At 46.7% G+C, this 14,456-nt stretch overlaps 1 protein-coding gene across 2 annotated transcripts in view; it reads left to right on the top strand.

Annotated features, from left to right (window-relative positions):
- The window catches only part of C2H8orf34 (chromosome 2 C8orf34 homolog), a 253,423-nt gene extending 239,405 nt beyond the window's left edge, over window positions 1–14,018 (top strand). For both annotated transcript variants that reach the window (XM_074985740.1, XM_074985739.1), the window contains exon 14: window positions 12,950–14,018. In XM_074985740.1, coding sequence (XP_074841841.1) covers window positions 12,950–12,957 — 8 coding nt within the window. In that variant the 3' untranslated portion in view covers window positions 12,958–14,018. The remainder of the gene's footprint in view (window positions 1–12,949) is intronic.
- The last annotated feature ends 438 nt before the right edge of the window (window positions 14,019–14,456 follow it).

Here is a 14,456-nt window from a genome sequence, read left to right as displayed (position 1 = left end):
AAATGGGTCGCAGTCGCCATCTGGAAGCTGGCCACCCCAGACTCCTATCGCTCCGTGGGACAGCAGTTCTGGGTGGGCAAAGCCACCATCGGGGCTGTCCTTATGGAGGTAAAGGGGGGCGGGGGGGCTGGGACAAGGGGAACCCTCCCCTGCAAGGGTCTGGATGGGGCAGGGGTGGACGGGAGGGGGCAGGGTCTGCACGGGCCAGGGGCTGAATAGGAGGGGAGCAGAATGGGCCCGAGGCGGAAGGCCACGGTCGCCACACCCACATTAGAGCACATGTCCCCCTTCTCCCTGTGCAAGTTGTCAGGGCCATCAACGCGATGCTGCTCCATAGGGTTGTCCGCCTGGGGGATGTGAACAACACCATTGCTAGCTTCCAAGACCTGGGCTTCCTGAACTGCATCGGCGCTTTGGACGGCACACATATCCCCATCTGTGCCCCGCCACACAGCGCCAGCCAGTACATGAACAGGAAGGCCTACTATTTGGTGGTGCTGCAGGCCCTAGTGGACGCGAGGGGCCAGTTCACCAACGTCTACGTGGGCTGGGCCAGCCGCACACACGGTGCCCGGGTCTTCTGGAACTCCGGCCTCTGCTGCCGCATTCGGGCCGGCACCTTTGTCCCCCAGAGGGAGATCCCCATGGTGGAGGATGTCACCATGCTGCTTTGCATGGTGGCGGATGTGGCGTACCAGCTGCAGCCGTGGCTCGTGAGGCCCTATATGGGACACCTCAACCCCACGCAGGAGGCGTTCAATGAGCGCCTCAACCATGCCCGCAACGTGGTGGAGCAGGCCTTCGGGCATCTAAAGGGGCACTGGAGGTGTCTCCTCACCTGGCTGGAGGTCGGGGTCCCCAGCGTGCCTCAGGTGGTGGGCGCCTGTTGCGTTTTCCACAACATTGTGGAGGGAAAGGGGGACGCCTATGTCCCCGGGGTGGGGGGCCCTCCGGCTGATGCTGTCTATGAGCAGCCGGGTGCCGCCCCCATGCGCCAGGCCCACCGGGCCAGCCACCGCATCCGGGAGGCCCTTAGGCAGGCCTTTGCCGATGGCCACCTCTGACCCGCACGCATGCCCACATCCCATGTACATCCGTCACCCACTATTCCTGCCACCCCCACCAGCACTGCAACCGCACATCCACCAGCCACCGAGGAGCACAGCACGGAGTGGTGAATAATAAAGAAACGTTTATATAACTTGGGTGTTTGGAATAATATGTGCAGGGGGAACCTAACTTGGAGGGGGGCGGGGGAATCTAACTCAGAGGCAGGCGGGGGGAACCTAACTCGGAAGGGGGCGGAGGGAACCTAACTCGGAGGGGGGTGGGGGAATCAACTTGGAGGGGGGCGAGGTGCTCATTGTAGGGCAGGGGTGGTGGGCTGTGAACCCCCTCAGCCCCTGGGCCCCCCCCCCAGGTGTGGGGTCCCCGGCAGGGTGGGGAGGGTGCCAGTACCACCGGCAAATATTGCCGGCGGGTGGGCCTGGTGGGGGCAGAGGGGGAAGGCTCAGTGGGGTTGGCGGGGGCAGGGCCAGCAGGAGGAGTCTGCAGGGGGGCCAGGAGGCGGGCCATAGTGGCTGTGTGCTCCCGCACAGCCTGGCCAATGCCATGGAGCGTGTCCAGCAGCCTGTCCCAGGCCGCTCTCTGCCACTCCATATCCGCCTGGGCGAGTGGCTGGCCTGGTCTTCCTCAGCCCGGCGTAGGGTCCTCCGGCCGTGGCCCCGACGGTGCCCTGCCTAGGGTGGTGTCTGGACGGCTGCAGCTGGTGGGGTCTCCGGCACGAGGGATGGTGCAGGGCTCTCCCGGCCCCCAGATGGTGTGGCTGTGTGCAAAGGAGGAAAGCGTGTCAGTAGTGTGCCCCAGACGGAGGGGACCTGGTTGTGGCCTACACACCTGAGCCCACCCCATGGGGCCCCCGCCCCCACAAGGGACACTGACCCCCCAGGGAACACTGACCCGCTCCCCTCTCTCCGGGACTGGGCCTCCCAGGCTGGGTGTGATTCCAGGGGTCTTGCCCGCAGGTGGCCCTTCCCAGCCTGCGGTATGCAGGCCCCAGGCGCTGTCCGGCACCGACCAGCTGCCCCCCTTGCGCAGCTTATGGCGCTGTCCACTGAGGGCAGGTGCTGGGCGTTGCTGATGCGCCACCATGGGGCGCCGCATCCCATGTGGGGGCTGGCCTCTGTACAGTCTGGGACCACTGGTCCCATGTGTGGGCGCCTACCCCATGCGTCACCCCCACCTTTGGAGTAGGTGTGCGCCCCTCCCTGTACGTACCAGAGGGTCCCTTGGCGATGGCTGGCCCTTGGTCGCCCAGCTGGAGGAGCGGGAGGGGATGAGGATGGTCAGCTTCCCCTCCTTGCTTGATCAGTCCGTGGTCCCCTTGCCCTCCTGGGTCCCCGATGTGGGCTGCTCCTCCACCTCCTTCACCTGCAGCTTGTCCCCGGAGGTGTCCAGGAAGGCCCCGGCAGAGGAAGTCTCCTGGGGCCCCAGGAGGCTCTGGAGCTCCCAGTAGAAGGGGCAGGTTGCTGGACCTGCCCCAGAGCATCCGGCCTGGTCCCTGGCCCGGGCATATCCCAGGTGCAGCTCCTTCACCTTGGAGCGTACCTGGTCTGGGGTACGCTCTGGGTGGCCCCTGCTGCGGAGGCCTGTTGCCAGGCGGCAAAAGGCTGAGGCATTCTGCTGCTTGACCCCCATGTGGCGGAGGACCTCCTTGTCCTGCCAGAGGCTGAAGAGGTCCCAGAGCTCCCGTTCCATCCAGGAGGGGGCTCGTTTTTTTCTTCTCCCCCTGGGAGCTCTGGGAGGCTGGAGAGGGCTCAGAGGGGGGGCTGTGGGGCTCGCAGGGGGTCTGGCTGCTGGCCATGGCTGGAGCATGCGGCTGGAGCTCGTGCGCACGCTGCTCGTAGCACACTCTCAGCTTCCTGTCACGGGTTTTCTGTATGCGTGTGGCTTTAAGGCAGCTGAACACAGGGACCATAGAGTGATCGGCGCCATGGCGGACCTGTATTTCGAAAGAGTGGGCTGTGGAGTGTCTACACGTGTACTCTTTCGATTTATTATTTCGAAAGGGAGAGACCTTCCTGATACGGGATCAGGGTTTGGATTTCGATTTCCGAGCCCCATACTTTCGATTTTCTTTCGAAAGATGGGTTTATGTATGTAGACGCTCCTCCCACTCTTTCAAAAAAGGGCCTCTTTTTTCGAAGTTTTTTGCATGTGTAGACGCACCTATTAAGATTCCCAAAGTGTAAGAAAGAAAGAAAGAAAGACCCTTGAGACCCATTGTTACCCTTTTATTTGTTTTATCATATTAGTTTATAACCTTAAGGCCCAATCTGGCAACCTTTTGTGAACATGAAATTCTCACTAATTCAGTAGGTATTGTGGGTGTGAAAAACCCTGTATAAAGGTCCAGGTTGTCACAACTAGAGTTATGACTGCACAGTAGCTAGGAGGATACTTCCCGGAGCAGGTAGGCAGAAATCTATGAACTGCTTGAGTTAGTGCTCTAAAACCAGCAATGTGGTCACAGTGGCATGGAGATTTGGGTAGCATCTTCAGTACAAGCACACCCAGTTTCCTAGATAAGTACTCAGGCAACTAGCCTAAGCTGCCACTTGTGCCACTGCAACCTGCTATTTTTCACACACTAGCTTCCTCAGACCAAGCATATGTCTGTTTACCTGTACTTGGAAGCACTTTGCCAGTTGTTGTGTAAATACCTCCTGAGTGCACGTACTCTCTGTGCAAAAATTAATTTCACCTTTTGTTCAAAAGTAATGCCAGATCAGGTGGCAATTAAATTCTGCCCACTGAGTATTACAAATTCTTTAACATCTCTTTGATATTTACCCAAACTATGAATCGTTTTAACTAGAACTTGACACAGAGCAGAAAAGAAAAAAATACATAATTCTGAATAATAGTTTCCTCCATGAAAAGGATTTAGATGTTAACATGCTCTCACATGGATTTTTATGCCTATGTATCACCTTACGTAATTACCTATTGCACTATTTAATTTAGGTCATTCTTGTACTAATATAGGTAAAGAAGGAGAACAAAAATGTTTTATCTAAGCAATGTTGCACTGAATGTGACATCGGAGAATGGTAGATCGAGTTGTCAGTTTTTTTTTAAATAATTGTGGTAATAGCAACCATCTGGAAGTGGAATGTTAGATTTGTAGCCAAACCCACAGTTCAGAACTGTAACGGCTGGAAAACAGGACCTACCAACATCCAGGTGTGGAAATGGCTGGAAAGTGAAGAGCCAGTCAGAGGCCCAGCATACTGACTGATACCCAGTTTTTAATGTTCATAATGGGTCGTGCATCTGGCAAAGTATGCATAGATTCAATTTCATTTTTTAGTCAAGACTAAAGTTAATAACTGACACTTAAGTCTGCATGGACACTGTATATGTGATTTAGTGTTGAGGGGCCTAAAAGCTCATAATTCATGGGGCTGAACAAAAAAAGCTGCCGAATTAATCTTTGCAATAGTAACACCTGTTCTTTGACTCAGCTATTAATAAATTATATATGGAAAATATTTTCCACATTCTTTGGTTTCTTTGAGATAATAGCACCCAGGTGTAAAGCTAGCCTTGGGCAGTGGGAAAACTCTTATAACAATGCAAAAAGTTAGGAGATATGCTATCTCAGGCTACGTCTACACGTGCACCCAACTTCGAAATAGCTTATTTCGATGTTGCGACATCGAAATAGGCTATTTCGATGAATAACGTCTACACGTCCTCCAGGGCTGGCAACGTCGATGTTCAACTTCGACGTTGCTCAGCCCAACATCGAAATAGGCACAGCGAGGGAACGTCTACACGCCAAAGTAGCACACATCGAAATAAGGGAGCCAGGCACAGCTGCAGACAGGGTCACGGGGCGGACTCAACAGCAAGTCGCTCCCTTAAAGGGCCCCTCCCAGACACACTTTCATTAAACAGTGCAAGATACACAGAGCCAACAACTAGTTGCAGACCCTGTATATGCAGCACGGACCCCCAGCTGCAGCAGCAGCAGCCAGAAGCCCTGGGCTAAGGGCTGCTGCCCACGGTGACCACAGAGCCCCGCAAGGGCTGGAGAGAGAGTATCTCTCAACCCCCCAGCTGATGGCCGCCATGGAGGACCCCGCTATTTCGATGTTGCGGGACGCGGATCGTCTACACGTCCCTACTTCGATGTTGAACGTCGAAGTAGGGCGCTATTCCCATCCCCTCATGGGGTTAGCGACTTCGATGTCTCGCCGCCTAACGTCGATTTCAACTTCGAAATAGCGCCCAACACGTGTAGACGTGACGGGCGCTATTTCGAAGTTACTGCCGCTACTTCGAAGTAGCGTGCACGTGTAGACGCAGCTCTAGTCACCTTGTGTTCTTTTATTTAAACTTCTAATGAGCAGTACTCTAGAGAGTGAATGAAGACTTCCTTTGAGGTAATATTTACAGAAGCTACTTAGTCATTTATGAGTCTAAAATGCTTTCACAGGCATAAATAGCAATTTAGTAGTTAAATTTCATCAATTTTTAGTCAGAGGTAAGTGCCTAATTGACATTCATGCATTTGAAAAATGTCCCTATAAGTAAGTCTCATTTTCAAAAACAGTTAGGAGCCAAAGTACTGTGGAATGTCAATGGATCTTAGGTTCCTAATGGACTTTTTCAGTGACATGCCTAATTCAGGGTGGGCAAGATATGGCCTATGGGCCAGATGTGGCCCTCCAAGCCACCAGATCTGCACTGTGGCCTGCCTCAAGCACAGAGCAGCCAGCTGCTGGTTTAAGCAGCTCCCTGCTTCATGTAGCTCTCTGCTCTGGATGCTGGGAGGGAGAGGGAGGTTTCGTGTGCTGCTTCTGTCCCCCTGTAAAATATCTCAGCTTCCATTGACCTGTTTACGGTGACTGGCCAATAGGAGCTGAGAGATTTTTGCTGGGAGTGGGGTAGAGCTCAAAGTCTGGAGCAGAGAGCCACAGGGAGCAGTTACAGCGTCTGGAGCTGCAGTAGGCAGAGAGCCTATTTCAGGACCCTGCTGGACTGATGGCTGGGAGTCTCCCAGATAAGTGAAACAGCTAGAGGCTGCCTCCGGCACTCCAGGCACTCTTCCCCCTACCCCACATAACCCAAACTCTGTGTTCCCCTCCTGCATCCACACCCACATACCCCAAACCCTCCGCCCCTCCTCCTGCTCTCATAGCCTCTCCCTGACCTGGCACCCCAATCCGCTGCCCTAGGTGACAACCCGCCTCCCCGCTGTAGGTCGCAACCCAAATCCCTGTGCCTGCTCCTGCTGTACTCCAGTTCCCTGGCCCAGATCACAACACCTTCCTGCCTTAGGTCACAGCCCAAACCCCTGCACCCGCTCCTGCATCCCAGACCTTTGTCCTAGGTCACGAAAGCCTCCTTCACCCAAACTCCCTCCCGGACCCCAAGCCCCCTCCTACACTCTAATCCTTACTCCAGCCTCCCGTCTACATCCAACCTCCTTCTCTGACCCCGCACCTCCTCCATTAATATGATAGAATAGTGCAACCCTTGACCACTTTCCAAATTCTTGGAGTGCCCCCCCATCAAAAATTATTGCCTGCACTTGGCCCAATGCATTTAGGTGCTTTTGCAAATGTTACCCTGACTGAAAGAATTTGCAGGCTAAGCTGTGCTATCAAACCAAACCTGAATTGAGGGCCAGAAGACTTGGACTTATTCCCCACATTCTTACTAATATTAATCTTGAGTTTGCACCACTGAAATTAACAGAAGCTACGAGGGGTCCTGTGGCACCTTATAGACTAACAGAAATGTATAAGCATGAGCTTTCGTGGGCAAAGACCCACTTCATTAGATGCAGGGTCTTTGCCCACGAAAAGCTTATGCTCATACATTTCTGTTAGTCTGTAAGGTGCCACAGGACCCCTCGTTGCTTTTGCAGATCCAGACTAACACGGCTACCCCTCTGATATTTGAAATTAACAGAAGTTTTATAATTGACTTCAGGGGCATAGCACGAGACCTTGTCTCACCTACTGTGTTTTTGGTTCTGCCCTGAGCAAAAGAGCCAACAAATCCCAGCCCAATTTTATGAATACAAGAAGCTCAGGTTTTGTGTGAGAATATCTAATTCTGTTGTAGGTATTCACAGGTTAAATAGTTTTATAAAAGGGATCCGACAGAGATAATTTCCACATCTTTATATTGATAGTCAATTATTCTTCTAGCTTTATTTTGGAAAAAATCAACACAAAATTTGGAAGATAGTCATTGACTCTGATAAAACAAACGAAAAGGCCCGATTCTGCCAGTTTCACCCACGCTGAATAGCACCAAATTAGTAGGAAAATAAATGGAAATATTTAACGTGAGGGGGTTGGTACATTCAGACCCCCAAAAAGCAAAAAGAAACGACACATTGAAAAGGAACACCGTTACATTTCTCACTGAAGGCTCGGTACTTCCACCTTTATTTATGCTGGATATACTTTGCCCCATGAGAAGCCCACTTGATTTGAGGCTACTGTTCAAGATAGACCACTCATTTGGTCATTTGCTGGAAAGGATTAGGACCTTATCTCTGAGATTTGGGCTGTGCTGTACAGGAATGTTTGTGCCCTCTTTTGTATCCATTCTAATAAATAAATTTAGGTGTGCCGTAGTGAGATATGCCAGCTGCTTGTCAGTCATTGGTAGAACAGGCATATGATGGTGCTTTCAAGAAGTTAAAAATTTATGCAGAATGTTGTTTGGTTTGGTTTTGGAGGTTTTGTTTGATTTTGTTTTTTTAAAGGTTCTTTTCAAAGCGAGGAGCTGCTCAGCTGACTAAGAGTTGCAAAACTAGGGTCTCAGTGGAAGTGATCATTTGAAATATTTATAAAATGTACACAAGCACTTCCTTTAGTTGGTATCTTTATTTTACTGTCATACTCACTGACGTGGGAGAGTATTGCAACACACCTTAAAATCACATTCTCTTCCAATGGGTATGCATTTAAGACAAAACCCTGTCTCTGCCTCTGTAGGAAATACCTTGGATTTAAGGCAGGCGTGTGAAGCAGTTGCTTACCCCTGTGTGACATAAAACTTAGCTCCATGAAAACTTAGCCCTTCATGACCATGTGTAAAACACAGGATCAGGGAGAGAGCATGACTGGGCCAGGGCATAAATGTCAATGCACACATCCTCTGATCCATGCTGTTCGCCCTGTGGGAAGCCAGCACTGCCTATTGTAGACATACTGGATGGGAAGAGGCTCAGGGGAGTAATTTGGGGGCAGCATAACTGAGTCCTTAGATGATATCCATACTAATAAATACCACTCTGTGCCATTTTGAGATATGCCAGCTGCTTCCCCAGGCATTGCTTGACGGTCATAGGTAGAATTGAGAGCATGACACAGTGATCTCTTAAGCATCATATTTTTATGCAGGCTCAGTTTTTTTTCTAAATTTGTTTCTTCTCAGAGTCTGAAAGGACACGGTCAAGAGAACTGTAAAACCGGTACCAGTTAGGCTGACCTTATGTACCATCACTTCTTGGAGGAGCATACTTCTTAGAGCTGAAAAGTGCTGCAATCTTTCTTGACCAGCTGTTGTACTGAAAACACTTAAGCATGTACTTATGCTCTTCTTGCAGGACTGGGGCCGGTGGTTCTAGGGTTGCAGGGCTCATCTTGTCAGTGCCAGAAAACTTTCATAATCTTTGAAATATAAAATGGGATGTTAAAAGGGTTTGTTTTGGTTATATAAAACAAAAGTGGGGAAGCAATATATGACACTCATCTGTTAAAAAGATGATAGGATATCCATAAAATCCTCCACATAAAAAGATCTCTAATTACTCCAGGTTCCAGGCACAGTTATGTAATTTTGCAGATTTCAAAGTACAGGATGAATTCATCCTCATGGAAAGTGTGTGAATATCCATTATACTAAGTGCCAAAAAATACCATAACATAGATATAAATGTTTGACTTCCAGTTTAGACATAAAAGGTTTTCCTTTATGTTCAAATAAACATTGGGGAATGGGATTCTAGGCTTTTAGGAAAGATTTGTTGGCCAGTCATCATTTCCTGTAGTGTACGGATTTTTACTTCATTTATAAACCAGAAGAAGCAATATGTTAAGCTAAGTTCAAAAGATAAAAATGAATTATTTGTTTTGATTGTTTGAAAAATGAGCATAGTCATACTAAAAAGGTTTTTATCAGAAGAGAAGCCTAATTGAAAATAAAGTGAACTATATAAATTATAATTAAAATGTCCCAATACCTCTATATTGATAAAACTGTTAGTTGGATGAGAGATCTATCTGGTTTGAATTACTTAAATGTAAGTTGTTTCAACATGTTGATTGTTAAATGATTTATCTAAAATGCTAATTTCTGTAAAAGCAAGTCTTTCAAGGAAATTAAAAGAGATACAATATTTTAACTAACAAATTTTACAGACTAAAATTGTACTTAATTGCCATTAGTCAGTTTAAAAAGGTAGCAAATCTGACAAAAAGATTAAGCTCCATAAATGCACAACCAACCTTCCTTCAGATTTTAACTAAATCGAATGGATGTCATGTATATGTCTTGAATAACCAAAGCACATACTTAAGGTTAGTCACATACTGAAATGATTTTTTGAGTAGACTTGCACTTCAGGCTTAACTTTAGGTACCTACTTTTAAGCACATTAAGTACTTTGCTGAATCAAAGCCATGGTAAACTTGGCTGTTCTAACCAATGCCTAGATGGTCGTGGCATTTATGAAGATGACAGTGGTGCATTAGCGATATTTCTGTACTGTGAATGCTTTCAGTAAAGCCTGTGTGGAGTGTTTTTGTAGTCATATTGGTCTCAGGATATAAGAGGCACAAGGTCCTGCAAAAGATATTACTTCACCCACCTTGTCTCTCCACTAAATCCTCTCTGTGAGGCTCTGGAGGCTGCAGGGTGTGTTCCCACCTGGAGAGGTCTGGCAGCCTTCTAGCTTCTTCACACTACAAGAGCAGAGAGAAAGAATCAGCAGAGAGCTCAGGTTGAACCCTATCTGTCTACTTTTCCAGGTTCTTATATGAAAAGCCTCACTACAAGCCTAACATAATTTTTGACAAAACAAAGCAGCAGAAATGTAGCACTTTAAAGACTAACAAAATGATTTATTCAGTGATGAGCTTTCGTGGGACAGACCTATGTCATCAGACCTCTGAAGGGGCTGTTAGAGTCAACCTTCCCCTACTCCCCCCACTGTAGTGGCAGGCCACCTCCTCCTAGCTAGAGGCCATGTCCCCAGCCTTCCCTGACCCAGGGCAGGCAGTGCGCAGCCCAGTTTACCCTAGTTTTGGAAGCACAGGGAGGGCATGCAGCCCCAACCTTCACCAGCCTCAGGAGCATGGGGAGGGCAGGGAGTGTGCAGTTCCAGTCGCCCGGCTCTAGAAAGATCAGCAGCACATCATATCAGAGGAGTAGCCCTGTTAGTCCATATCCACAAAACCAATGAGAAGTTCTGTGGCACCTTACAGAGTAACAGATATTTTGGGGCATAACCTTATGTGGGCAAAGACCTGCTTTGTCAGATGCATGCTCCAAAATATCTGTTAGTCTATAAGGTGCCACAGGCCTTCTTGTTGTTTTGGCGGCACATCCCCAGCCTTGACAGAGCTGAGGCCCAGGCAGCCCCGGGAGACTTTGGGGAGCCACATTGTAGCAGGGAGGTTTCTAGGGGTAGAATATGGGCAGGGCCAGCCAGGAAATACTTCAGTACTATGGTGAGTGGACAACACTTCCCTTCCACCTCTCCACTGCACTCCAAGGTACCAGCAATAGTGGCAGCTCATCTGCACAAGTAGAAAGTATACTTCTTCTCACATCAGGACAACTGCCTTATAAGAGGGGACTCCCTGCAAAAGACACAAACAGCAGTCTGTAAACAAGTAAAACAAAGGTAGCAGAGGAAAGTAAGAGTTTCGTAGATACACTCACCAGGCCACCCTTTGAAGCACTAGCCGTTATGCCACTGCAGTACTTATTTATGGCTTTCATAGTGGCAATAACGTTAGCAAGAAGGGTAGGAGAAATCACGGACCTCATGGCAGACCCACTTTTACCAGGCACAAAGGGATATTCGGGCTCCTGAAAGTTAGAACCGATTCTCATGTAAATGAACCCATCTACTTACTCACTTATTTCCCTAAATTTCATGCCTTCTTCAAAGAGGATATATTACATACCCTTGATGACGGGCAATTGTGCTCTACCTTGAGAGAACTAGAGGAACCAAAAGTTTGGACAGACTCAGGAAAGGCTGTTTTGGCACAGCGCCTATCCAATTGGGTTGCAAATTCCGTATACACTGCATACCAGCTCAGAGGCAAACAGCCACCATAGACAATCACGGCTCACTCCACACAGGCACTGGCTGCCATGATAACCTTTCTGAATAATGTGACATTAGTTGACATATGCAGGGCGGTCACAGGGTCCTCATACCATACTTTTGGACAGCACTATGCTTTAGAGAAAGTGTCAATACCTGCCACAGTTCTAGCAGATGTAGTCCTTCCTTCCTCCACATAAAAGACTCCAATACCCACCTCCATTCAGTGGGGTCTGCTACGGAGTCACCTGTATGGAGCACCCACCGGGACCACTCAAAGAAGAAGGAGAAGTTACTTGCCCTGTGCAGTAACAGTGGTTCTTCGAGATGTGTCCATGTGGGTGCTCCACTCCTCTCTACCTGGAGTCTACAGTGACTTCAGGTAGAAATGGAACAGAGCAGGGTTTGCGCCTTGCGAGCACTCCACAGAGCAGCTGGAGCATGAAACACTCAGTGTACATGCGCGGCGCAAGGGATACTGCTCAGAGAAGGCTGTCCGATCAGCAGCGCAGGGGCACTGCAAGACCTGAGTGGAGCACCCACAGGGACACATCTCAAAGAAGGATGGTTACTGCACAGGGTGAGTAATTTCCTTTTGTCAGGAGAGGGTCGTGGTACAATGATGTATGAGAACCACTGACTTGAATTTAAGGCAAGGATGGAAGAAGTAAGTGAAGTAAATGTAAGATAAGTGCACAGTAAGGCGTTAACTAGTATTGCACAGGCATTATTTTTGTTATGCATTCTGGATAAAGTCGTAGGTAAAATGCCAATCTGCTCCTTGGGAAAGAGAAATATAAATTGCCTGTTCCAAATACGTCAAGTTGATTATCTCCAACTAAGGTAGTTTGTTCATGCGATACTTCCTTGGGTCCAACACATAGTGAGCATGCACAAAGCCACTACAAGGACTGGATAAATATAAAAACCAGTGTAATTTGCTAGTTCTTGTGCTTTGTAGAACAGGGAAAGGGCAGATAAAAAAATTCTTTAAGGATATTCACTCAGGTCTGCAAGTGAATTTGGTTTGGATGTCTTCATGCCCTTTTATGGGATAGATTCTATCCCCTGATTTTCACGAGCAGAACCACTTGCAGGAGCACGCATTTTTTGCTTTCTGTGAGCATCTTTTGTTACCAGCTGTGTTGGGAGAAGACAGATATCGACATTGGCATGGATATGTGAGTATTTATGGAAATGAATTTTAAATTTACACCGATAAGTATTCACCCTGGAACTGCTTGGAGTTCACTCATTTAGTCAAGAACAGAAGCAATGCCATATAATGTATCTGATTATTCTAGTTAACCAGCTCATTTAAGTTTCTTCCACTAAGTGCTTATCATGATTCATTAGTAACATTAACACATTTTAAATGCTTTCAGATAATGAACAAAATCATGGAAATTATGGTCTGCTGCTGTATATTTTAATGATTAGAGACGGTGAATTAATCAGATACATACACTGGTCTCCATGGAGTGGTACATTGCTCCATTTTAGATCTGATCTCATTCTGTTTTTGTATATATATGATGTTTTCAATACTACTTTCTTGTTTTTTGTTTATATTCACAGGTTTATGAAATCAATGGGAATGTTGAAGAATTTAATTAAAATTTAAAAAGTATCCAACCTGCACCAGAAGATGTTTATGTATGATGATTTAAAATAGTTTTAGTTTATGTATGATGATTTAAAATACTTATTTTTATATTATCAACAATACTTAAATGGAATTACTGTATATGGATACTGTAATGCATTGAATCAATGGCTAACAATGACTAACTATGACACTGACTAACTTTGGTACAGTGTCCTTAGGTGAAGAAGGTTTACTGTCATTTTTGAACACACAGTTAGTATAATGTATTTTGATTAGTAGATACCCCTGTTATTTTGGAGTGACATTTGATATATTAAACATTGCCTGATCAAAACAAACTTTGCTTAAAGATTTATGTATTTTAACTTGTCTAAGCTTTTCTACTCCTTATGTTTTTTTCTAATCTTTTCTCATTTTAGATTAATAAACATTAAAGCATTCACTCACATCTACCAATATGTACATATTTTTCAAGTCTCTCAAACAGCTAATTGCTCACTACAGTCACCTGCAGAGAGACAGGAGGGGGAGAATGAGGGTAGGGGATGGGAGGTGTAGCAGAAATACATGCTGCCTGTGTCATCTAGCTTTGTACTGAATTTATCTACTTTATTTTTAAAAAATAAACACACTGTTGAAATGGAACACACAAATGTGGAATTAAACATGCATGGCAAAAATAAAGCACTATGGGAATTTCATGGAGACAATACCTTTTATTTACCCATATAAATTAGTAAAACAAATTATCTGTTTTAACTATGTTAATTGGTGTAAGCTGCTTGTTTGAAATTTTAAGACACGTGCACACACATACCAAGTTAAGGAATGTAATGATGACTACATTTACTGATCTCATGTAGCAGTTGATTGTGTTAAGCATATTTGCAGCTTGGTTTCTTTTGTCTTCAGCTACATTCACTTGTTTCTGTATTTTAGACATAACTGTGTAATGAAACTGCTTGCAACTGTTACAAAAGCAGACTGTACCAACCATCAGTTTGTTTAAGAAATAAAAATTAGTTGCCTGTCCTGAACACTCAAACAATGTGAGTACTTTGGTTGGTTCTTTTCCTCACTCAAACACACTGAATGCTGGAAGGTAAATTTAAACCAAATCTCATGAAAAAGCATGCTAGAAAATGTTCCTGATTCATACATACTTGCTTTATGTACCATAACAACTCTGGCCCCCACCTTGCACGGAGGTAAACACATGTAGACTGATGCCCCAATGGAGTCTACACCCAGCACTCACTGCGAGTTTGGGACCATTATGCTGTTCCCTAGTTCATGAAGAAAACTTGGTTCAGATGTTCCCATTGGAAAGGCCATTAAAAAGTCAGCTTATTCTCAAACAGCTAATCTAATAAAATAATAAATTTGGCAGTTCTACAAATAAAATACTGTGTGAAAACATTATTCTGTTGAAATCAATGGAAATTTTTGCCATCCCTTTCAATAGGGCCAGGATTT

The sequence above is a fragment of the Carettochelys insculpta genome, chromosome 2, assembly GCF_033958435.1.
Source record: "Carettochelys insculpta isolate YL-2023 chromosome 2, ASM3395843v1, whole genome shotgun sequence".
Lineage (NCBI taxonomy): Eukaryota > Metazoa > Chordata > Testudines > Carettochelyidae > Carettochelys > Carettochelys insculpta.
The sequence above is the reverse complement of the archived record's forward strand: the minus strand, read 5'-3'. Positions and strand labels throughout refer to the sequence as shown.